The following is a 26,426-nucleotide window of genomic DNA, read 5'->3' as shown; positions in this document are numbered from 1 at the left end:
TTTTCAGAGATGAAAATACCAAATTTTCTTTTCCTATTTATTACTCCATCTCTTCTGACATGTGTATAATTAACATGCTGTGAGAGTAATATGATGGGTATTTAGAAATAATTCCAGGAAAATTATAGAACTACGTTTAGTTGGGTGAGAAGAAAGAGAACAGTATCATGAAATGTTTCATAGAGAAATCAACCTTGAATTTATTTTGAAAGAAGAATTTCAACAGGCAGAGATGGGGGGGGGCCTAGTACCTTTCAGCCAGGAATTGTGGTCTGTGAACAGACATCTCTGTGGCACAGAGATGGGAGATGCTAGAATGAAATGATGAACCAAAGAAGAGTGTGGTCTTTTTAACTTATAGAATATATAATGAGAAATAGTGTGACACAATGTGGGCAATATAGATAGAAATCAGATTGTAGATGGCTTCAAATATTCAGCTAAGGAGTTGGTATTTTCTCCCTAGACAACAGGGAGGCAATGCATGAATTTTAGAAAGAGAGTTATATCTGTTCACAAGGGAAAAAAGGTAGAGACTGTTTTCACCACTCATAGTAGTAGGTCCTTGCAACATAGAGTCTGAAGTGGCTTGAACTGAAATTCTTCCCAGTTCCCCTTTCTCAATGACAAATTCATTTTCATACCAGCCCTTTCCATTGAGAGCAGAGAGACTTGTGATTGACTCCAATGCCCTTAAGCAGAAGATACATTGTCCTGCTATACAGAGGAAACACCAAGTAACCATCAAAATGTCCAGGCTTCTCCCTATGCCTGGTTCTTCTCTTCTTTCGTTGTTGCTGACTCTGTTCCTTGGCCTTTCTGGTGAGTGGGGACCCCAGGAGCAGAACAGGGTGCTACAGGACTGGTCAGATCCTAGGCAGGATCCTTAGGGTGTATTACAGAGGTTTATGGCACATTTGGATAGATTAAGCCGTGAAAGAGTGGGTGACAGGGAATAGTTCAGAGCCAATGAGATCCTGAAAAGGATTAGAAAATATTTGCAGACATACCTTAAATAGAGCTTACCATTTTCTATAGTACATTTTATGCAATCATTTTCTCCGAAAAGCCCAGTAAAAAATGAATTATTATTTCTATTTTTGAGATGGGGAGGATGAGGCTCCTAGAGATGTCAGAGCCGGGATTCCAACCTTTAGATCTAATTCTTCTTGACCCAAGTCCAGTGGATGTTCTGATGTGATAAGATGCATTCATTTCAGTACTTCAGTAACTTTCCGGAGACAACTTGGAAATTTCTGAGTATTCTGTGTTGACAAAGGTAAATGGAGGAAGTTTGGCAAAGGGGTAAAAGCTCTGATATAAGGATCAAAAGTCCTGAGGTTTTGCCACTCTTCTATTAACTCAATGCCTTCATTTTGATGAGTCAATAAATCTCTTGGGATCTATTTCCTTTTCTATAAAATGATAGAATAATGTTATATAACAACAATAATGAATGAGCAGCCTCTGATATATTTAAGGTGCCTTATAATTTATAATATTTAACACAATGAGCCTAGGAAATCAATAGTGAAAACATAATCATTTTCTTTTCACTCATGAAAAAACTAAGAAGTTAGGGGAGTCACCCCATACCATCTAACTCTGAGGTGGTAAAGTCCTCTGACTGACATGATCTTTAAGATTCTTTTCAATTCAATTAACTGAATATTTTTTAAATACTTATTTTATATAAAATCTTGGTTTAGGTGCTAGGAATGCAAAGATGTAAAACCACTTGTTCTTTCTTTGTCATGGTATTTTCAATCTGTTCTGATTTTTCTCTCCCAACCTGACATATGGAAAATAGTAAAAAAAAAAAAAAAAAAAAAAAAGTAAAAAATATTTTTGTTCCCCATTATCCAGTAGGTGACACCATGTTGGGAAAGAAATATAACACATATATTAATCGATATAATAAATGTAGAATATTACTATGACAAAAGACATCCAGATAAAGTGTTCTAGGGAATATGAAGGAAGAGCTTTCTCCAGTTCTTCATCATCCTGAACCCCAGATAATCACCTAAAACACACCTCTCCTCTCTATAGTCACTTCTAGTTTTTCCCAACTTCTATCCCCTTTCATCCACCATTTTCTTCCCCCTCTTTCATTGACTTTTGGGTCCCATATCTCTTAGCTAGATCCCAATGACAGTGGTCTAAAGATACCTGTATTTCCTTCTCTTTCTGCTGTCTCTTTATCATTTAACTCGAGTCAAGTAGCTCTAGGTAGGAAGTACTTAGGAATCTTCAAGTTAATTCACTTCAGTAAACATATTAGATGCTCATTCTGATGGATGGCATATAGAAACTGGAATTGGGAAGACCTGAGATCAATTAGAAGACTTGACTTTAAATCTTATCTCAGTTGCTTGCTAGTTCTGTGACCCTGGATAACTTATTTACCCTCCATGTGTCTTAGCTTCTTCAGCTGCAGAAACAAAACTTGTCCTACCAGGTTGTTGTGAACAGTTTTGCAGACCTTTAAGTTCTATGTAAAGGCTAGTTATTATTATTACTAATAATTACTATTATTATTACTGTGTTCAAGATACTGTCTTTAGTAATGAGCTTTTAATGATGAGAAATAATACAGTTCCTATTTTCAAGAAGTTTACCTTCTTCTAAGTTCTTACCCTCTAGAAAGGACAAGTCATCTATCTACAAAAGATATAGAGTACATATATATGTACATAGATATATATATATATATCTACAAGATATAGAGTGACCATATAGTGCTGGATACAACATACAGCATACAGTTTATATATATTCAAGAAATGCTAGATGAATGACAAATGGCTGAATGACAAAAAAAAAACAGTGGGAAAGAAAGAGTCAAACAAAATAGTCTAAAATATGACTTTGGGTAAGTTATTGCTCTTCTCTGGATCTTCTCTGGCAATGGTTGGACTAAATGATTGTAGAGTTTTCTTCCAGTACAAAATTTTGTGACAATGATACAAACCAAATGACCATTGAGAATCTCTCTTGTATACTGATTCTTCCTTGGCCTCCCTTATTCTGCTTCTGAGTATTTGCAATAAAATAGCTAGATGCCTCATTCAAGGCTGGTGGTGAAGAAAGGGGGCCCCAACATTCTCCATCAACAATAAATTTAGAATCTTATGAGCATAATCTAAAGAGATGAGAAATTTGTGGTAAATGTCTTGTGATCTGTACAAAAATGAAAAGATCTTCTATCCTAATAAAGTGCTAATTATCAAAGAGTTAGAAGAGGAAATAAAAACTACAAGAGAGCAGAATGAGGCACATATCATCCCAGTCTTCTGGTTTACTCCTGGAATTATATTCTATATGAGGATGGTGTCAGTGATCCTACAGAGGAAGAGCTTCCAAGTGAATACTTTTATTCAACTATAAGAAGTAATTTTAATAACTTATGCAGTAGTGCACAGAATAGTAAAAGTAAATGAATGAGGGACATCATTGACCTCTATCTGAATGCCATCAAAAATAATGATTAAATTTTCAAATAATTATAATGAAAAAAGCAACAAAATAATATAATTACTCACTTATATAATGCTTTAAGAACTTCAAAGTGACTTTTATGTATTTTTTCATTAGACCTTCACAATAAAATTTTGAAGTAGCTAAAGGAAGTGTTATTATTCTCATCTTACTATGAATGAAATTAAATGGCTTGTCCAATTTTACACGTTAATTATTGGAGGCTGGATTCAAAATCAAGTCTTGCCCGACTTTGAGTCTAATGCTTTCTTTTCAAAGAAATTCTTCAATCAATAAATCTTTATTTCACATTGACTATGTAGCTTGAAGACAAAGGCAAGACAAGAAGCTCTGTTTTCCTGGCACTTATGTTTACATGGTCAAGAGAGGAACAATATAGATCCATAATAGTCATAGAAAATATGCCTAAAAGAAATACAAAATCAGTTGACATTAACAGAGACTTGGATAATGAGTTTATAGCAGGAAGAAAAAAAGACTCACCTGAGAAATGGTGCTTAAACTGAAATCAAATGTGTTTGCATCATGTCATCCCTGATTCCAGAATTACATGCCTTTTCCTTGACTCCATATCAGTTTGCCTTCTCCTCTCTAGCTCCAGTATCTGGATGCTCAGACTAGACAAAAACACTTAGGCTCAAATTTTAGGATGATCCGGGCAAAAAAAAAAAAAAGTCAAATCTCATCTTTCCTTGCAGGAATCCGAAGCCAGGAAGAGTTCCAAGTACTACAGCCTGATGATCATGTTTCTGGGATAGAGGGAGACACTATTCTTCTGCACTGTATGGTATCTGATTTTCCACTAGTAGGACCAGTGAAATGGTTCAAGGGCAAAGAGCCCCAGAGAGAAGAAATTTTCAATTTCAGAGATATCTATGACCGAAGAAAGGCAATAGCCTTTCCTCCGAGCAATACAAACTTTTCCATCAGCATTAGCCACATCACCCCAGAGGACGCGGGCACCTATTACTGTGTGAAGTTCAGAAAGTTCCCTTATGAAGAGTTTAAATCTGGCAGTGGCACCAAGCTCACCGTGAAGAGTAAGTAAAAAGCCTTGACACTCCTATCTTAGTCCTGCTAAAAAAAAATCCCAGACTCAGGATTCTGCCCAGCCAGGGCTCTCAAGTTCTTTCTTGAGACTGAGGAAGGAAAGTTAGTAGGACAGGGGAGATTCCAGCTTCAGAACAAGGTGCCCCGAAACTAGGACAGTATGAAAGATCCAGCCTTGGGCCTTATTCCTCCTTGACTGTATACCAGCTTACAAGGTACTGGCTCCCCTTAGAAACATCCAAGGATCATTAATCTTTCCTTTCTAAGGTTTTTTTTGTCTTTTATTTTTCTTAACGTTCACTGATCACTAAACCCAAGTTTAAGGAACTAACCTCCTTGTGTGGAAAAGATTGGTATCTTTCAGTCCATAACACTTTTTCTGCTTTTATAATCCCTCTTCTAAGCTCTTTGCTCCTTTATGTCATCTGAAGATCACCTGAGTGAATAAGGAACCTTCCTGATTTAATATATTTCCAGCATCAGAGACTAATGACACTAGAATGCAAATTAATGTTTCAATGTAACTAGTTGCCTAATCTAGTATTGGCTCTCTCTTTTCCTTACTTTAGACAATGTAAGTAGGATGTCTGATAGTTATGTAAGAAGTGAAAAAGTATATGTTTATCCATAAAGTGTTATTACAGCTACATGAGCTTTATTTGGCAGAAAATCTTGAAGTAGGAATCCTATACTCTCATTTTTGTAAGTATGGTGCTTCATCCTAATGAGCAAAAGCGCTGAAGAAGGTCCAAGCCCTTTCTGGTTCTTAAAGAATACACAGTCTTCAAGTTTTCTATTTCCTCTCATCAAGTCTAGAGATGATGATTAGTTTAAATTTATCCAATCAAAATGATCTCCGTATCTCCTAGACTACCAGAAACATCAACACTCCTCTAAAAATGCTCTATTTCACTGAATCCTAATCAAGTGGTTTTGACATTAAGAAAATGCTTTGCCCTGGAAGATGGATATTTTTAGATACTTGGGGCAGCATGTTCCTCTTGAAGGTTAAAAAGATTAGAAAACTCTCTCTCTCTTCTCTCTCTCTCTCTCCCTCTCTCTGTATGTGTGTGTATATAGAGAGATATAGATATAGATATATAAACATAAAACATAGGGTTTTGTCTAGCAATTTCTGAGAGACTCAGAATATCCATAGATGTTACATAGGTTACTCTGAATCCCAGAATTTTCATAAATGAACATTTCAGTTTGCTCTCTTTCTGTATCTGTACTTTTGATAATCCATCAGAGAAAGGTAGATAATTCCACACATTTTCCAAATGATGTTCAATACACTCCTTATTCCCTGCATTCCACAATCAAATAGGGTCAATTGTCAGATGAAAACTCAGGGACCTGGAACTTGTCCTCTCTTCTGATATGTAAATATGAACCTAGGATCTATGAGGTACTAAAACTCCTGTTTTTACCCTCAGTGCTCTGTTGTTAGCAAGGCCCTTTGGTGGTCTCATTTTGAATGATTCTTTGCTTGGGCAATAGGAAGGTATGGACTGAGTGGCAGATCTCAGCAAGGAACTTCCAATCACTTCCATGTAGAGGTGTGTTCATTCTTGTGATCGTCAGCCAATTTTCCATTCACCAGTGGTTCATGATATCCATTGTCTCCTATGTCCAGTGACACTAACTATGGCACTTCCTTCACCTGCCTAGGTCTTATCACTTACTGTATTATACCTCACCTCTCGTACCCCATGGTTGACTAATGGCCCCAAACTTGGTGCACTGGGAGTATACAATAGAGACAGAGATAACCAATGAAGGAGAAACAAAATGCCCAGTTCCTCATTTGTCTTAGTACTTCAGAAAATGGGAGATTTCATTAATCCCTTGGGTAAATTTTTCACCAATGTAAATAGCAGGTATTCCACAGCTTTTTCGTGAATGACTACCCAGCTCTTAGTAGATGATCTCTATTTCAACACTAAATTAAAAGATAAAATATCTGATGGTAAATGGCTATAGGGAAGGTGTTTGGGTATAGTATTGAGAAGATAACATTTTTCAACAGCTGCTACAGGGAATGAGCACAGTCCAGCAAAGAAAAAAAATTTAACCATAAAAGTGTGAGGGTCAATTGCAATTAGTCATTATTCATTGTTGTGACTTCATTTGTTTATAGATGATCTCCTCAAGTAGCATTTAGCAGCTTTGAAGTACAAGAAGAATAGGGGAATTGCTGGAATATGATCCAGTATTGAGGTATATAGTAAAATGTGACTGGCAGTCAGAAAAGGGAGCAATGACTCCAGAAAGGAAGATAAAATCTGAGCAATGAAAAGCAATAGAAGGAATAGAGTGGGGTAGAGGAATATGAGGACAAAGAATAGAGTTAGAAGTGAAGTAGAGAAAAAGATTGAAGAACAGGAGTTTATGATTAAAGAAACAAAGTTTAAAATATTGATTTTGATGGAGTTATGAGTGGTGTCAGGTTCTGAAGTGCAACTATTCATGTGGGAGCTTAGGTAGGAAAAAAGTCAGAAAAGAAGTGAAAAGAATTAGTAAGTCAAAGAAGTTTTTTATGTTGATGAACTGATAGATCATGAGTCCATTTGAGTCTTACTTTCTCTAAAAGGTGGAATCCAATTATCCTGTTCCTTCTCTCTTGGAGGCTATGAATGGAATCCTTCCTGTTCTAGTAATGTACCCAAGTTATGTCTCTCTCATATATCTGATTTCCTTTCTTCTGTGCTCATGACTTCTCTATAACTGCCACTTCTGAGCCTGAGAGATGCTGCTATTAATTCTCCTTGACAAGGTCTAGAAATTCCAATACTGGCCCCAGCTTCAGTCATCCCTTAAGCAATCCCTGCCACTGCTGCTTTATGTCTAGTATCTTTAGGCTATCAGTGGCATTTAGCAGCTAAGTGATTCCATGGATAGAATGCTAGACTAGAACTCAGGAAGAACTGTATTCAAATATTACTTCAGATCATTAAAAGTAGTGATTCACAACTTCTATATACCTCAATGCCCTCATCTATAAAAAGTTAGATAATAATCATACTTATTTCCCAATGTGATTATGAGGATAAATGAAGTAATACTTGCAAAGCTTTTTTTATTGTAAAGTGCTTTTTAAATCTTAAAGAACTATGTTAACTATATTATTTCAATTGTTCTTAATATTTTCATTCTGGGTTCCCTGACAGACTGGACAGAAATATAGGTTATTTGTTTTTATAATCTTGCTGGTTTTGTATAGAATGCTCTTCTGATTTTGTTTACTTCACTCTGCATCAGTTCATAGGAGTCTTTCCAGATTTCTCTTATAGCACAAAATATTCCATTACATTCATGTACCATCACTTACTTAGCCATTCCTTCATTGATGGATACCCCTTTAGTTTAGTTACCATAGTTGTTTTTGAATATATGGGTTCTTTTCGTTTTTCTTTCTCTTCCTGAGGAGTAAATACCTAGTTGTAGTATGACTAGGTCAGAAGATATTCCTAGTTAATAATTTTGGGAGTAGGTCCCACATTATTTTTCAGCATAATTGACAGCTCCACCAAAGTTCAAGGCACTTGACATTGACAAATCAAGTCTAGCTTCAATGGCAGGAAACAAGGATTTGAATAAGAATAAGATAAATGTTAGAATCTCTAGGTAGATGTTAGAATCACTGCCATATAATTGGCCATTAAAGAACTTGGTTATCTTTAATTAGGACAAGAGAAGATGTAAAGAGACCTATGAAAACTGCCTTCAAGCATTTGAAAGGTGGCCATGAGGAAGATGTCTCAAATGTGGTCAACTTTCAGATGAAGAAATTAAAACCATTTCTAGTCATATAAAAAAGTGCTCTAAATCACTATTGATCAGAAAACTGCAAATTAAGACAACTTTGAGAGGAAAGAGGGGAAAAATTGGAATACAGATTTTGCAGGAGTTAATGTTGGCAAGAAACTGGAAACTGAGTGGATGCCCATCAGTTGGAAAATAGCTGAATAAGTTATGGTATATGAATATTATGGAATATTATTGTTCTGTAAGAAATGATCAGCAGGATGATTTCAGAAAGGCCTGAAGAGACTTACATGAACTGATGCTAAGTGAAATGAGCAGAACCAGGAGATCATTATACATGGCAACAACATTATACGATGATCAATTCTGATGGAATTCTCTCTTCAACAATGAGATAATTCAGACTAGATCCAATGATCTTGTGATGAAAAGAGCCATCTACACCAGAGAGAGGACTATGGGGACTGAGTGTGGTTTACAACATGGCATTTTCACTCTTTTTGTTATGGTTTGCTTGCATTTTATTTTCTTTCTAATTTTTTTTCCTTTTTGATTTGATTTTTCTTGTGCAGCAATTATATAAATATGTATACATATACTGGATTTAAAATACATTTCTACCATGTTTAACATATGTTGGACTACTTGCTATCTAGGGGGGAGGGTGGAGAAAGGGAGGGAAAATTGGAACACAAGGTTTTGTGAGGATTAATGTTGAAGAATTATCCATGCATATTTTTGGAAAAATAAAAAACTTTAATAAAAAGGGGTTTAATGTTTAAAAATTATCCATGCATATATTATGAAAAAAAAGTTTTAATAAAAAAATAATATTTTTTTAAATGTGATCAGCTTTGGACTCCAAGGGCAGAATTATCTGTTTCTTTACCTTCTCTCTTCAATAATGTCTCTTCTCACTCCCTCAGTTTAACACCCATCTATATCATAGTCAGAAATCCATTTTAATTTTTACTTCCTTATCATTCTCATCTTAAGCTATCTCCTGCATGTGGTTAGATCAAGCATTTCAAGGACTCTCTTTCTTAAAAAGAAAACAAAAAGAACTGAATGAAAAATGTGCAAAGGAAACTGTTTCTATTCTCTCCTCATTACCTATCCTTCCCCACTTCAGATTTATTAAAATCGCAAAAAAAACTCAGAAAAGGCTGGTGACATTTATCTAACCTCTCACTGGCAAAGATTCATGGTATGGTCTCCCTCTGGTTTCTGTATTAAGCCCTTTCAATTAGAATACTTTGTTTCCTCTTTTATTCTAGATAGAGAAGTATAAACCGTAAGTAAAGTTTACAGGATTTTTTATTTCTAATTCAGAAACCTCCAAAAATGAAACCCCAGAAATCTAAACGCCAAAGACAGCATCCACGGGTAAACGCTTGGACAGCATATCTTTGCTTCTTTAATCTCTTTAGCAGCACTATGAAGGAGAAGAGTCTGCAAGTACAAGGCTATAAATACACTTCTATAGTAGTTTATATTTTTAAAAGCCTTTTCTTTGCTGTATGAGCCTAGACAAGTTACTTAAGGCCAAATGCCTTGAAAAAAAACTCAAAAAACAAACAAACAGCAACAAAAACAAACCTTTTTCTGTGAAACTACAAGTGTATCACCATCAAGGTAGATAGGAGCAGTCAGAGGGGGTTAATTATTTCTTCAATGGCAGTTGATAATGACAATTTACTTTTTCATTAATGTAGCCTCCATAAAAGCTACTATTTCTATATTGCCTGTACTATGCCAATGACTGTGCTAAGCATTTTTGAAGATAGTGTCTCATGTACTCTATACAACAACCATAGGAGGTAAGTGCTGTTATTCGTTCCATTTTACAGATGAAGAAACTAACTTAAACACAAGTTAAATGACTTGCCTGTGGTTACACAGCTATTAAGTGTCTGCTGCTGGATTTGAACTCATTTCCCTGATTCCAGGACTGGGCTCTATCCATTGCAACACCTAACCAACCCCATGGAGCACTTTAAGACTGACAAAAGTGGTTTGCATCAATTATTTCGTTTGATGTGATGGTGTGAAGTTACTTATTCCATGTAATGGCCGTTTTTTTCCAGTCAAACCCTCTGTTCCTTTGGTGTCTGGTCCCCAGGAGAGAGGAAGCATCAACCAAACAGTGATTCTCTCTTGCAACTCAACTGGCTTTTTCCCTAAAGCCATCACCCTGAAGTGGTTTAAAAATGGGAATGAATTCCCTGCTCTCTGGACTCATGTTTTCCCCAAAGGAGATAATTTTTCCTACAACCTCAACAGTACTGTGCAGGTGCTGCTCACAGCCAGTGATGTTCACTCTGAGATTACCTGTGAAGTTCATCATGACACATTACAGACTCCTCTGCGTGGGAAAATGCAGCTGTCAGACATTATTCGAAGTGAGTTAGTCATGCGTGGCTCAGGCACTTCTTCCCATTTGGCCTGTTGTTGTTGTTGGTGTTTTTCTCTTGGCTTGTTCTGTAGCCAAGAATACCTTAAAATCTTGACCCTTATGTTGGAAAAAAAATTAAAAATAAACATTTATTGAGTGTCTAATACATGTGCCAGACACTGTGCCAAGTGTTTTACAAATATTAGCTCATTTGATCCTCACAAACTCCTGGGAGGTAGTTGGTATTATGGTTTCTATTTTACACTTGAGGAAACTGAGGTAGACAGTTTCTGCCTATGCCCTTCTGCCCATGGGGCCATAGGGACAGCTTGTTCAGCATGCACAGTAAATCAGAGATTATATTGCCAGCCTTGAGGTCCAGTTTTTCTCTAGAAGTTTGAGAGTCCATTATACCTTTCAATAAGTCCAACTGCCTAGAACCTATAGGAAAGATGGAATTACAAAATAGCTCTCTCCTCTATCCATGGCTGCAAGGCCCAAGATGTAAAATGTATGCCCTGGTTCCTATAGATGACTATGGGAAGGCTCCAAAATACAAGGATTTTCTTTGAATATCTAATTATGACATTATGAACTTTAAATCCCCTTTTCTGAAGTGGGAATTACCATTCTAAGGTGCTCATACTCCCCAGTAGCTAAAAGAAGATCGTCAAAAGATTATATGGAGTATTATCCTGTTGTAGTTCACAAATTATTTTACTTTTTCTATTTATTCATGATAAACTCCAGATATTAATTTCTTTTTTATATTGAAGAATATATTTATATTCTTCTGAAAATCAAGAAATTTAGAATCCAAAATAGTTGGGAACTCCTTCCCAGATGGAAGAGTTCAACATATAGACAGAAATAACAGGAATGACTGATGACTCCTATTAGTAACCAGTGAGCACCAAAGGAAATGTCCCCAACCCTATTTGCATCTTTATCTGCTGATTCTCTGTTGAGGTATTCAGAGGTTCCTGTTCTTACATTATCACTGATCGGTGTATGTGTAAATAGCCCAGCTCCCTTTGCTTGCTAATGAGTATAAAACTATGAGAGCTACCATGTTCATGAATTACCAAGGTCAGATTTTAGATCTGACAAGCTACTGGTTGAATCTTCTGCCTAGATAACAAGGTACCTGGGGTGGCTGGTTTATGTATTGAAACATTTTCTCCCTTTATCATTTCTATTATGTGAAACCATAAGTTGGGCAGTTTCCTGTGATTAAGAGTTAGGTCTACCTTCCTTAAATCTAAATAGCTTGGTGCAATTCCAGGAAATGGATTCCTGGGAATTCTTGGAAAATGTTTACATTTTCCCACGAGATGGAAGTTCGTTCAGCTCCAGGGTATAGGCCTTTTGTAGAATTAAGGACAACAGGTAATGGGGGCTGTAACAGGGAAAGAGAATTCTTTGTACCCATTACAGTCTAGTACTAGGATATTGTTTGAGAGAATATGGGGATGTTGCCATTCAGGTCCTGCACCAGCAGATCCAGGTACACTTTATTTTTATAATTTAAACTTTTTTTTGTTTTGTTTTAAGTTTTGTAACTTAAACTCTGTAATTTAGAGTTTAGTATTTGCTGGGGGCACTGAGCAGTTAAGTGACTTGCCCCAGATCATAGTCAATTTATAGTCTGCATATGTCAAAGATCATACTCGAATCCAATTCTTCCTGACTCTAACTACTCCACCTCATCCTGCTCTAGGAGAGGAGGACCCTCTAACTACTACCACTACCTATATGAGATCTTGTAATGCCGGAGAAACTGAGCAAGATAGAGAATAGGGAGTATTTAATAATTTATTTAAAAGAGAGAGATTTACTGGGACCAAATGGATCCATGGTTTGGTCCTAGGACTGAATGAGACTATCGTCTCCAAGAATCCAGCAAACAATCGGAGTTCTCAAAGACATATATACATATGGCTCAGACACAGGGGGTAGACCAAGGCAAGGGTGAAGTCAGGGTGCTGAGAGGGAGAATGAGACACTGACAGGGTGGGGTGAGCCTCTGGAGACAGGGAATGACATAATCAGGGGGATGCATCCCAGACATGGGGAAAGCATCTTGATAAGACAGTATCTGATATTCTAATTGCTTGGGATGGGGAGAGGCATTCTGATATTCTAAAACATAAAATCTTTTATCCTTATCAAGTATTCTGATAAAGATGGAGGGGAGGTTTTGCCGAACTGAGAAGCAGAAGGGAAAACAAGACAGGACTGAGTCAGGATAATCAGGAAAACTGAGTCGGGGTAATAAAAGAGAACTGTGGCACAACATTCCACACTCTCTCTCTTCTGAATATTCAAATAATTGAATTACCTTCCTCTAGAAGGTCTTAGCACCACAATTTTGACCAACCCTATGTAAAGCAAATAAATCAAACTAAAACTAGAAAAATGCAAGGACTAATAGCAAAGACGAGTCTCTCCCTGATAACCGCAGAGTTATTAGCATCAAACAGCATTCCTCACTTAGGGAGACACACAGACCTCTCTGTTGCAGATATAGCAGGTCCTCTGCAGTTGGGGAGCATCTCAGCCAGAGAATTCAGTTTGAGATGGACAGTTCACTGTGAGTTAGGTCTGTGGTCATTTGTACATTTAACTCGGCCTCTGCTTACATAGGGAGTAGCAGTGCTCAAGACAGTCCTGCTGCCTAGGAGGGGCACCCCTAGTCTGTCAGAGACTCCAAAGTGGGGAAAAGTGGGGCCTGGAGTAGCTCCACCTGTCCCCTCTGATAGACCAGGAGCTGCTACTAGGAGACCGATTTCTGAGCAGATTATGCAGCTAGACCAAGGCAGGCAACCCCGAACTATTAGAGGCCTGATATCAAAATGCAAGGTCCTTGTAAGTATGCTGAAATACAAATGAAGGGACTGGGGTTACAGGAGTGGAAAAATGGATCAAAGAGACTGCCAGTCCCAGGACAGTCTGATTTCTGGTTATTTCTAAAAAATAATCCCAAAAACTGATTCCAGCAGAATAAGGGATTTCAAAGTTAAAGCATAACCAGCAAACCTTAGTCCAGTAAATTTTAAGCAAGGAGTTAAATAATTTCCAACTCTATCTGAACTAATGAGATAGGCAGTAGGGCAGAAGTGGCTAAGAAAAATACATCAGTTTCCCAATTTCCTGACCAGCTTCAACACACATCAGTTTCCTTCCTCCCTTTTTTTCTCACAAAAAGGAATTATCAAATGACCATTCCACATATAAATCCCAAGAGTGAATCAAAATTCTTATACATTAACAGACTAGTACAGTAAGTTTCCTAAAAATCCCTCTAACATACAGCAATAATTACACAGTTTTAACAAATCCCAATTTTAACAAATCTTAAACACAGTAATACAGTTAAAATTTTAACAATAATTCAACTATTTCCCTACTCCCCAATATCAGTCCAAATCCATCAGGAGCCATGCTTCCTGCTGAGGAGACACTCAGTTCAGGGAGTGGAGGGCGTGGCCATGCTGCCCCTACCAAAGCCTCAGATGGGCCGATCCATGTCTCAGAAGCAAGTCAATACCTGTAAATGACCAAAATCTGGAACAAAAAACACAACAAACTAATACAAAATGTGAAGAGGCCAGTAGGAATTGGCCAGCAGCTTCCCAATAGATAAAATGGCAGTTAGGCTTTTGTCCTCTCATTAGTTAGAAACCTTAAAAAAATTTGAATATCCAGTAACAGATACTCATTTGTCAAGTATTCAGGATATAATGATTCCATATAACCAGATTGGAAATAGCAAGGTATGACATAATTGAATTGTATTAACAGTTTCTATTGACCATTGCTCTGATCATAGAAATCAGTCACAGGAGGAAAAAATGCAGATTGACAACCATAACATAAGCAGTTAAAACTTAACTTTCTGCAAAACAGGATGAAATAGTTTTAATTCATTTTTACTCTAGATAACTGTCCCACTAACTGTCAGATGGTGGAGTTTTAAAACTCCCAAATAGCATTAATTATAAGTCCAAAGAATTTTACTTCTAATAACAAATTCTATAAAGCAAGTTTCAGACATACCCTAAATAGATATTTAGCATAACCATACATTTATAACAGTAAGAATTTGTTTCAGTAAGTTCTCTTCTTTCATATCTAAGTAGATGTTTCCATAAGTGAACATTATACATGCAAATCAGTTTGCTTTTAAAAATACCCAATACATAGATAAATATCCCAAATTACACATTGTCCATAACAGAAACATTTTCAAAAGGACAAAAAAAATATTATTTTCAGAGGCTCTTCAAATGACCTTAGAATGACCTAATATAATCAATCAAAACTTAGAATATCCTATACAGAACATCCTAATATCACATAAAAGAATCCAAGAGGTTCTTAAAAATGTTAAACTTTCAGAAATACCATAACCTCATACTGATAACAGTAATACATTTGTTTCAGTAAGTTCACAAGTTAGCTTTCATATTTAACAAAAACATTTTTCAAAAGGACAAGGAAAAACTGTTACTTACAAAGGCCCTTTAAATGATGAGCTCAGGATATAATCAATTAAACTTATACAGGATACCCAATTCTACAGAAAAGAATCTGAAAGATTCTTTAAAATATCCTTTAAATCTTTAGAAATAACCTTACCAAATTATAGATCAATTAACTTAAAAGCAGGCTTATCTCTTGAACTCTTTTGCCAAAGCCAGACCTCTTCAGAAAGAGGCTGGAACACACTTAGTGGGGAGGGGGGGGGGGAAGGGCAGCCACCATGGAATTCTACATGGCCGCCCTTCCCCCCACTCTACCTCCAAAAAGGGGAGGAGGAAAAGGCAGCTAACGTGCCCCCCTGGGCTTCTTAAAATTTCTAATCAGATGTTTCTTCCAGCCAGAGTTCAAAGCAATTAGCATAAATTCCCTTTGTTTTGCAGAGGTCTTATCTAAGGGTATCACCATTCAAGTCATGCCTAAAATTAAACTACCTGAAAGTGACAGTTTTAAAAGTTTAAGATCACCAGTAAATTTTAACTAATTCCCAAATTTCTTAATTTAGCAGAGCTCTGAACCAAACAAAGTCACAAACAAGTCACATAAAACACAGACATTGATTGAGCAGTTACAACATAAAACAAAACATTTAACACAGACCACGGGCTATCTAGAAATTTTAGACTAGCTCTGAGGGAAGTTGTCAGCTCTCTTCCAGAATCCAAACGGAGCTTTTTTATTTATTTGTTTTTTTAGCCAGATGGTATCTTTTTTTAAAAAAAGACACCTAATGGGGGGAGGAACCCCAGACATGGGGAGAGGCATCTTGATAAGATGGTATCTGACATTCCGATAGCTTGGGATGGGGAGAGGCATTCTGATATTCTAAAACATCAGATCTTTTATCCTTATCAAATATTCTGATAAAGAAGAAGGGAGGTTTTGCAGGACTGAGAAGCAGGGAAACCGAGGCAGGACTGAGTCAGGATAATTAGAGAAACTAAATCAGAACAATAAAAGAGAACTGTGGCATAACAATCTGAAGTTCAGGACATAAGCCAGCAGTTAAGAGTTAGTAGAATTCAACCTCACTGTCAATTGAATTTGAATGTTAATTATATTCAAAAAGATTTGTTAAATATGTTAATCAATATCACCACCAACAAAATTGCGCAAATTACAGACACATCTCGATATAGTAAACAGAATAGACATGACAGTAAACAGAGTAGTGGAGACAGGTAGTAGACCATTTGATCCTGGAATCAGGTCGGTCTCAGTTAAATTGTGCCTCTGATACTTAGTGATGGTAAGCCCCATCTCTTCAATGTATGTATCTCAGGAAGCTCCTTAAAGTGACCTATACCAGTTACAATCTGCCTTAGTAGAAAGTAAGTCCTTGAACTTCTTCCTATAAGTATACTTCTATGTCCAAGGCACTCAATTTTCACACTGAGACCACCACACAGAAATTAAATGGTTCCTGCCTTCAAGGAGCTTTCAGTGGAGAAAAGAAAACCAATGTCCTCTATGTTAGGAATTATTCGGAATGGAGAGACCTATGAGCAGAAGAAATGATTATTGTTATTTTTGCCAAGTATTTCTTCCTGTTGCCTCCCCTCTGCCTCTGTCATCAGTCAGGAGGTTGGATTCTGGTCTTTGCTAAGCTAACTTTTTTTTTTACATTCCTCTAGTTCCACCTGAAATTGTCATTTCCAGCCTGTCATTCCACAGCAGGTGGATAGCAGCCACCTGTTATGTGATAAAGTTCTACCCCAAGCACTTAAATGTCACCTGGCTGATGAATGGAATCATTGTTAAAGGAGAGAAGTCAACTATACCCACTGAGGACAAGGATGGCACCTACAGCCTTGAGTCCTCACTTGTGGTCCTCATGTCTGTGCAAAAAGAAAATACTGGTTTCACCTGTCAGGTGTACCATGACTCCCAGCCTCCTATCAATGAGATTCTGAGGGCTTCAGCTTCTCCCAAGGATGGCACTCAAACAGAACCAGGTGAGTGGCAGAGGTCCAAGTTTCTTTCTGACTCTTGTTCAGAGTTTAATCTCCTTTCAAACAAAGAGCAGCTCACCTGATGACTGTACTCCTCCTTCACAAATGAGTGTAGAGTTTTTTACTTTCTGAAGATCCTCTTTAGCCAGTATTTCATGTGCTCCTTGCCTCATCTCTGGGGTTTTTGAGTTTGGCTGTAATCATGAGCCCATCTTATTTAAAAAAATGAAATAATCTACTCATGTTCATTTAGCTAGTAAATAGAAAGGCTCAAATTATATTCCAGTCTTTTATTTTTTTAAAGACTGGTTTATGCTATCTTACCCAGGCTAGAAGTGAAGGGGCTACTCAAGGCCAAGACCCCACTATCAATAGGCAACAGACGTTTGACCTGCTGTTTCTTACCTGGGATGGTGATCCTTCCTTAGACCTCCTGACTGTTCCTCGCTCTTGGGATTCATAGCATCAATGTCAAATACATTTTGGATACCAGACTGGAATAGTCCAGTTAGCTTCTTAAAGCTCAGAACTTACAAGCTCCAGAGATCTGCTACCTCCAGTCTCTCAGGTACCTGGGATAACAGACATGTGCCTGGTTCTTTTTATTTCTCACTGTTTCTTAGGTAGGATTCAGGATTCCATTGAGTCATTGACAAAAGTAAATAATTATTGTTTTCCTCACAATTTTAGTACTGTTTACATCATAGGAAGTAAAACCATCATAGAAATGGTCTCTACATTATAAATTTATAAGGGATGTATAAAGGTATTATTTATTGTTGTTTGTTTGCTTGTTTGTTTTACTTTCTTGTGCTTTTTTGCTTTATGATCTGATTTTTCTTGAGCAAAAAGATGAATATGGAAATATGTTTAGAAGAATTGCACATGTTTAACTTATATTGCTTGCTCTTTTGGGGAAGGGAAAGAGAGAAGAGAGGAAGAAAAATTTGGAACACAAGGTTTTGCAAAGGTGAATGTTGAAAACTATCTTTGCATGTATTTGGAAAAATAAAATTCTATCAAAATAAAAATACGATTTTAAAAACACAATTACAAAAGATGGAAATAAGATCAGACAGCAGAAGATGAGTGGAAAACTTGATATGATCTTTTAAGAATAGTGTTGGGAATGTCAAACCTCAAAAGGAGTTGAAGTTGCTGAGAAAAACTAAAGACAATATAAGTGAAGATTTGGTTTTTATCTACATTAGGGAAGAAGAGGATCAAGAAAGTCAGGGAATCTCTGCTTAGCAAAAATGGAATGATGATAAAGGATAAAAGAAAAAATAGTAGAATTCACTCAATCTTAATTTGCTTTCTTTCTGGCAAGAGAATGACCTCCATACTGGCAAGAACAGATTAAGAATAGCTAACAGAAAAGTAATAGCTAAGATAATTAAGAACCGAGAGCCCCTAGCTTTCCTATTCCTATATTCCATAAGATGGTCCTTCACTTGTACTCTAAAATAGATGCTCCTTCATTCCATGTCTATCCACATGTGTTCTCTCAATATGTTTTCTTGCTCATCATTTTAAGTATTTGTAAATATTTAAGTATTTTTAAAGTCTGGAAAGTAGGGTGTAGTAGGGTGTGCCCACGGTTTAAAAATTGATGCACTGTTATATTCATTATTAAGATATTTTATACCTTTGCTCCTGGCATTCTTTCTGGCTGTGATTTGGAAAGATGGGGTTGCTTATATGGGTTTTTTCCCTCTTGATTTTGAGACTGATCCATTAAGATGATTTCTCATAATTCTGTAGCTTAATCTTATGCTATTTATACTACTATATACATTGTGAATACTATTTAACATAAAAAGCAGTGTGGACATTGAATTTTCAGATTATTGGTCCCCAGCAGCATAGAAAAGACAGCTAGCTAAAATAGAACCTCCTGATTTACTCAATTAAGATACTGAGAAAGCTTGAGAGATGCCATAGATATATTGGTGAGAAAGCATGAACTTACAAAACAATAAGAGTAAGAACATTAAACTTGTCCACTTACTGTAACTTACCAGACTAAAAAGATTATTTTACAATCTCTCATGAAATAAAATTTTAGGATCCTAATTGGAAAAAGTCAAAGCTCTGAGAGTCAAATCAGACTCTCCTGATGGGAGAAAAAAGTCAAGGGTTTTTCTCCAAATTTATATGACCAGTCATCTGATTTAAGGAAAACTGTCTTGTTTTTGTACTTTTTAAACTGAGAGAGAGATGACAGAAGGCACTCTATCATTCTCTAATGGGAAAGAACTATCATACCAGTTAAGGATTATATCTGATGCCAGAACAGGGAAGCAAAACCAAGCTTCTCTGTAGTTTTTGTCTTAATCTTGACTCTAGAAATAATTTTATGATACTCCAAGAGTAGAGATTAGAACCTACAGGAATTTGAAGATCTTGAACACTATGGACAAAGCTTAACATATATACTATTGTTGTTGTTTTGTCCTTTGTTTTCAAAGAGGACCAAGACATCAGGGAAGTGAAGTCATGACATGTAAGTGAATTGGATTTGAGTGAGTAAAGGCTGTGCAAGGTCACCCGCCTCACTTTGCCCTCCAGAGCCCTCTGGGTCCACTGCAAAGATATAGATCAAGAAGACTGGAGATGGCCCTGGATAAAATGGGAGACTTAAGACTTTTTAAGCTAAGTTCTTCAATAAGTCTCAGTTTGACTGAGGCTGCACCAATTCAGTGATTAAGGCTAGGTAACAATTGATGCAAAAAAAAAAAAATCTCTTTCACCTAGTCCCAAAAAATCTAAATAAATAAATAAATGAATGAATGAGGGTCTTCCCCTCAGAATTTCTGACCAAAGCATAGTGAGAAACTGGACACCCCGAGGACTACCTATTATCAATGGCTCACATATTTCCTCTGCCAAGCTCTCATCTGATCTTTCTTTTTGTCCCAATGACCTGTAGGCTCAGCTGTTCCTCCACAGATCTTAGTGATTTTCCTCCTGGGTCTCAAGATTCTGTTGCTGCTCAGTGTCTCCATATTCTTTGTCCATAGAAAGTGGAAGACAACAGGTGAGATGATGTATCTGATTAATTACCAGTAGAGACAGTAGCCCCAGGTCTTAGCTACAACTGAGCCGAAGGGGCAGTAGATCTGACATCTCCACTATTCTTGAGTCCACTGCCCCTGACTACTGGGGCAGGAAAAGATTGGAAACCACTAGGACATATTTTATCCATGGTCTCCTGCATTACTGAGCTGTCTCCTAGGATCCTAAGAGCAGAAAAATTCAAGTTAAAGGGCAAGTGATGGAGAGAACAAGTGAGGATCAGTCAGACAATGAAGGGATGTCAAGATCAAGATCACTAAAAATTGGTGCTGATTTATCTCTGCTTTTTATTTTCTCCCATAGCTTTAAAGGCCAATCAAAGGTCCTTTAGAAGTGGCTCTTCTCCAGATCCTCAGTTTCAACTTTCTCCTGCTTTCAGACAAGATCCTGCCCTGGGATAGAATATAGAGTTTCCTCCCCCATGCTACTGGCTCATAACAGATGGTCCTAAATCAATTCCCTTGAGTTCCTCTGAGTCCAGAAATCTGGTCTAGAGGGCAAAGGCTGATCTTGGCCTCTCTGGATTGACTCAACCTCCATGGCCCAACAGGGCAGACTCTGATTCTTGAAGTTCTTCCCCCTGTTCTTTCCCAGCAGAAGAGCTAGAGTTATACGGGTTGGAACCAATAAAATCATTTAACACCGTTCCTGTGGGGCTACCAAAGACTATCATTGCTGCCCATCCTCTTCTCCTTCCTTCCTGAAATTGTTTTTATTAATCTCATCTTCCTTCTGATTCTCATTATTGTTCTTATACTCATCCTTGTCTTCTCACCCTTGTGCTTAATTTTCCTGCTTTCATTGTTATACTTTTTTCTTCCCTTTTTCTTTTTTCTTTCTTCTTATTCTCTTTGCTCTTTCTCATCATCTCCAATATTTGGCAATGAAACAAGATGTGCAGGCATTCTTGGGATATGCAAGGAGTCATTTGATGTAACACAGCAATAATAGCCCACATCTAGTTCATGCCATGATTTCTGTAAGTCTTTAGAAATGCCGTTCAAATAAGAGTATGTGTTGTTCTCATAAATGAAATATTACTCCTCAGAAACTTTTGGCATATCATCTAACACCTCGGATGTTTGCTATAAAGTAAGACAATTCATCTTATATAAGCAGAAATGCCTTCAAATACTAGCAAAATTATTGCTGGTAAACATTTGTCAATTTAAGGTGTTTTACTATATACATTGGCTTTGTTCTTAAAACACCTGATGGTGGGGGAGGGGAAGTAGAGAGTGGAGAGTAGAGGAAAAATATATCTACCATGTCTTTAATGATTCCTTTTTTGTTCAAAACCTAATCTGCCTGACAGTAGTGAGGCAGCTATGATGTTCATTAATTCAATAGTCACTTTAAATTATATTTGAATTTTTCCATTAAAGAAAATAAGGGGGGAAGAATATGTGATGATCAATTATGATAAAATTAGCTCTTCTCAGCAATGTGGTGATCCAAGATAATACCAATAGACTTGGATGGAAAATGCCATCCATATACAGAGAGATAACTATGGAGATTGAATATGGATCAAAGCATAGAATTTTCATCTTTTTTGTTAGTTTGCTTGTTTTTTCTTTCTCTTGATTTTTTTTCCTTTTCGGTAAGATTTTTATTGCACAATATGACAAATATGGAAATATATTAAGAAGGACTGTACATGTTTAACCTATATCAGGTTGTTTCCTTTATTGAGGAGGAGAAGGCAAAGGAGGAAGGGAGAAAAAATTTGGAACACAAAATCTTACAGAAATGAATATTAAAAACTATCTTTACAGTAATATTTGTAAAAATAAAATGCTATTGAGATAAATAGATAAATAAATAAATAAATAATGAAAATGCTGTTCAATATTTTCTTTTTAAGTTAATTAATTAAATGATATAGAAAGAAATATAGTATACAATTTGTACATCTATGTGCCATTACTTTAAGTTGTTAAACTAATGTCTTTGTTACAGCATGTCCTAAGTGCCTATGTCTATCTCCTAAAGTGCAGTGGTATCATAGTCAAGGCCAACAAGAGGGTTCTTACATCCAAATTTTTAATTTAATTCTATCTCCAGCAGCTAGGTCCATAATAATGTTGGCCTTGAATCAAAATTCAGTCTTGGAGGAAAAGAAAATGAAATTCCAGTTTGAAATATGACAATCTTAAAGTATCATGAAGAATCAATTAGTTCTCGTCCTCCATTCCATATTTGGAAAATTTGCATTTCCAATTAAATTTTTAGCTTGTTCTGTGTAGCTGTCATTTCTCCAGCATTTTAGTTTCATTTCTCCCTTTTATTTTCCTCTTAGGCTTATTCAGAACTGAGAAATGGATACTGAAATAGCCTAATACTGTTTGGTAATTGTTTTTGTGTCCTTGTAGTTTAGTAAATGTTTCTTTTATTAATTTGAATGCTAAGATATTTGGAATGTATAAAAGTTCATTACTGATAGTGAGTTAGTGTTTGTGATTTTTTTTTCTGAATACTGTTGTTTCATTGTTGGGCAGCTAAGTATTATAATAAATGGAATAGCATTCAAATCCAGCTTCAGACACTTACTAGGTTTTTGACCCTCAGCAAGTCACGGGTTCGTTTGCTACAGTTTTGTCATGTGAAATATGAGCAGAAGGAAATGGTAAACTCTTTACCAAGAAAATCCCAAATGAGATGACAAAGAGTTGAACATGGCTGAAAAACAACTGATCATAATCCAGAGTTCCCTTGTTTACTCCTTTTTATTTTTGCTTTGTCAGCATGATTACAATTCCTGTTTCAAGGACTCACTTGATGTACAATGTGATTTTTGTAAGCAATGAATTGAAGAATTTTTTTTCTCATTCAATCTGATACTCTTTTTTCATTTTCATTTATTGTAAGTGAACTTATTAATTTCATGAAAGTTAAGTTGACATTTTCTTCTGTTTATCTCTAATATGAGGTTTTATTAAAATTAAGATTTTCCTTACTCTCTTCTGCTATAAACACAGTTCTCTGTCTCTTCAGTTATTTTAGTTTAATCTTTTTAAAGGTGGCTCTATTCCTACTGCCTGCCTTTCCCTCACTCCATATTCCCACTAAGATTTATCAAGTCTTTCCCTTTGAAGTTTTCTTAGTAATTCTCTTTTTTATTGTTATTTAATTCTTTCCTTCTTTCTTCCCTCTCAGTCAAGTCTTCTCCCCTAATAGTGTTGCTCATTGGATTTTTAATTTCATTTTTGTGTTCTGTTCCAGAGAATATTTCTCTGTGTCTTCATTATCCATGTTTTCTTTCTGTCTGTTACAGACTCTCATTCTCTACTTCACACATCCCCAGTAACAATATAGTCCTTCTTTTTTCTCTATAATCTTTTGGGAATCAAAACTTCTAAAAGTGGTTCTCCACTCTAAATGTTTTCTGCCCACAGATTCACCTTTTCCATTTTGGCTCATTTTCAGAAATGCCAATTTCTACTGGTGACACAGGATCTCTGCCCCATAGTCATACCACCCCAACACCCTTGATTATTCAGTCCATGACTATTCTATATTGCACTGGTTTCCCTTTTTCTCCAATTGCCTTGAACTCTTTTTTCTCACCCACTCCCCAAGGTGCCAAATGCCCAAAAAAATTCCAACTCATCCTCTCCTCAGTTAAGATTAATAGTCTTCTCAAGAACCAAATCCCCCAGACCAAATCCAACTCCAGATCCCCATTTCTCTTCAAAGAACATTTCCCTTTACAGATAGCAACATTCATCACTTGAAGCACTATCAAATCAAAGCTTCCCTCATTTTTATCATGCTTTTCCCATATATATCTCTTCCTCATCCACTCCCCTACAGGCTATTCTTTTACTGAGAGAACACAGGGTTCACCTTCTGTCATTGCTAGCCCTCCACTTGCTGTGATCAAATCATATACTTCCCTCTATCTCCCTTCTTTCCATCCCTTTTTCATATATCCTCCCCTTTAGGAATGAAGTCTGTCTCTCTCTCTGTGTCTCTCTGTCTTTCTCGCTCTCTCTCTCTCTCTCTCACACACACACACACACACACACACACACACACATACACACACTGATTCACCTGTAAGCAGAGAGTATCATAAGATTCTGTCCCCATTAGTATAGGCCTGATAATAATTCTCACTATTATCACCTGGCTTCTACATTTACCCCTCTATTAGACAATACCAAGTGAAGGCGCTCTCTCATTAGGAACAAGGTAAACTCAACCAGAAGATAGCATCCCAGATCTCATCCAAGAAGAAGTTCTCCCAAGTCTCTCCTGTAACAATTAGAGGATTAGAACTTAATGGATCACCAGTTTTTTTTTTGATGTCTTCCCAGAATCTTTTCCTTCAACCCACTTCTCTCTCAAAGATGGATGCTAGAAGTACCCAAAGTAACTCAAAGGATAAAGAAAATTTGAAGTGACTTGAAGGAAGCTTAAAGAAGACTGGGGAGCTCTCCTCTCCTTCTCTTGGCAATTCTGCCCCATCCCTTATACAGGGCAAGACCTTCATCTCTAGATAATGAGGATAGACTCTCAAAACAATGGGATTTGAGACAGATTTTAGATATAATTAAGCTCAAATCTGCAGAGTAGGTGACCATTAAATGCATCCTGACACCATGGATCTTTAGTAAATAATACTCCATTCCTCCATTTTGGCTTGGTTGTTTTGATTTTTTTTTTGTGTTGTTGGGTTTTTTTTTTTTTTTTTGAGAAGACAGAGAAATTCCTCCAACAATGCATTCCATGTCTTCCTGTGTGTGAAGAAGGTGCTGTTCTGGTCCCTTGAGGTAAGAGGAAGAGGAAAGTGAATAAGGAAGGAGTGTTTTATCTCCTGCTCTTCAGGTTAAACTTTTTTCTCCTGCTACACAAGCTTCTGCCTAATTTTCAGCCTTCAGAAAGATGAAACAGAGCCTCCTATGTGGCCATCTGACTTTATACCTTGCTTCTTATATTGTACTTATCTGCAGTTCAATCTCCATCTACCTCTGTGATGAACAGTGGATCCTTCTACTCAATGATGAACATTTTGATACCTGATCATACCTTATACATTCCTATAATTCTAAACCTTCTCCTGTAGGTGATCATACAAACTCCATTCATTCTATAGAAATGAAATGAATGAATTTACTAATCACCTTGATTTGCTGAAATAACTTAGAAATCAAAATCAGCCCATCAGGAGGTAGAATGAGTATTGTTTGAGTTTCACCTATTGGGTGAAAGTGGAACACCTCTGCTGTGCCAGCTAAACAGGGCTGATTGAAAGTGATTAATACCATTCCCAAATGGACAGAGTTTACACAAACATCCTGATTCTGGGTACTCTGAATTCCTCTTATTCTCCTGCCTCTTTTTGTTGTAAAAACATATAAACCACTTCCTAAGTCCACAATCTTTACTCACTTCCTCAACCTATTTACTTTCCATGCCACCAAAGTCATACAAAAAGATGGTCATATCTTTGATCTTGCCATATTCAAGAATTTTGAAATCTCCATAGCTGAGCAAAATTTATTAGCTTTTCACCTAACCCTTTGCTTCCCTTACCAAAATCTACTCTTTGTCCTCACTCTGATTTCCTAGATCACTCAGTTCTCTACCAAGCCATCTCAATAGATTTCTCATATCTTCCCTTTTCCCAGTCTTGACCTTTTGGTGAACTAATTCAACTTCATACTGTCCTCTTTTCTTGAGTGCCTATCCCCTTCATAGCAATAATTGTCAAACTTCAACCTTGAATCATTATCACCATCTGCTACCTTCACTCTTACATACATGCTGTTGAAAAGAGGTAGAGAATATCATTCAACCGTTCTGATTGAGTCCCCTACAAATTGATGTTCTACCACCTCATATTTTCCAAACTTTTTAGTACCTCTTCAAATCCCAGGATCATTTTTTCCCAATTTTGTTATCCGATAATTTTGTCTTAGATTTTAGTTCACTATGAACTGCTTCCTATCTTCCTCATCAAATACAATACATATACCTTCTGCCACTTTTGCTTCCTTTGTCTTACTTGAAGAGATTATTTTACTGATTACTAAGACTAATGTATAATCTATACAAGCAGTCCCATTCTATTGAGTTTCCTACATCAGATTGCTCTCTCTGCCTTCCCCACTCTATCATTTTTCTTTGGT

The 26,426-nt window shown here is 36.7% G+C and overlaps 1 protein-coding gene across 1 annotated transcript; it reads left to right on the top strand.

Moving 5' to 3' along the window:
- The first annotated feature begins 240 nt into the window (after positions 1 to 240).
- LOC127550493 (signal-regulatory protein beta-1-like) lies at positions 241 to 23,115 on the top strand. Its single transcript, XM_051979496.1, has 6 exons — positions 241 to 822; positions 4,200 to 4,541; positions 10,410 to 10,724; positions 16,894 to 17,214; positions 20,144 to 20,251; positions 20,593 to 23,115. Exons 1-6 carry the CDS (start codon positions 624 to 626, stop codon positions 20,688 to 20,690), a joined length of 1,383 nt encoding a protein of 460 aa, XP_051835456.1. The 5' UTR covers positions 241 to 623; the 3' UTR covers positions 20,691 to 23,115.
- The last annotated feature ends 3,311 nt before the right edge of the window (positions 23,116 to 26,426 follow it).

Source organism: Antechinus flavipes, chromosome 2 (genome assembly GCF_016432865.1).
Source record: "Antechinus flavipes isolate AdamAnt ecotype Samford, QLD, Australia chromosome 2, AdamAnt_v2, whole genome shotgun sequence".
NCBI lineage: Eukaryota > Metazoa > Chordata > Mammalia > Dasyuromorphia > Dasyuridae > Antechinus > Antechinus flavipes.
The sequence above is the reverse complement of the archived record's forward strand: the minus strand, read 5'-3'. Positions and strand labels throughout refer to the sequence as shown.

Coding starts and splice junctions, on each gene's coding strand:
- LOC127550493 (XM_051979496.1), top strand. CDS start 624: ATGACAAATTCATTTTCATACCAGCCCTTTCCATTGAGAGCAGAGAGA. Junction 823..4,199: donor TCTGTTCCTTGGCCTTTCTG/GTGAGTGGGGAC, acceptor CTTTCCTTGCAG/GAATCCGAAGCCAGGAAGAG. Junction 4,542..10,409: donor CACCAAGCTCACCGTGAAGA/GTAAGTAAAAAG, acceptor GTTTTTTTCCAG/TCAAACCCTCTGTTCCTTTG.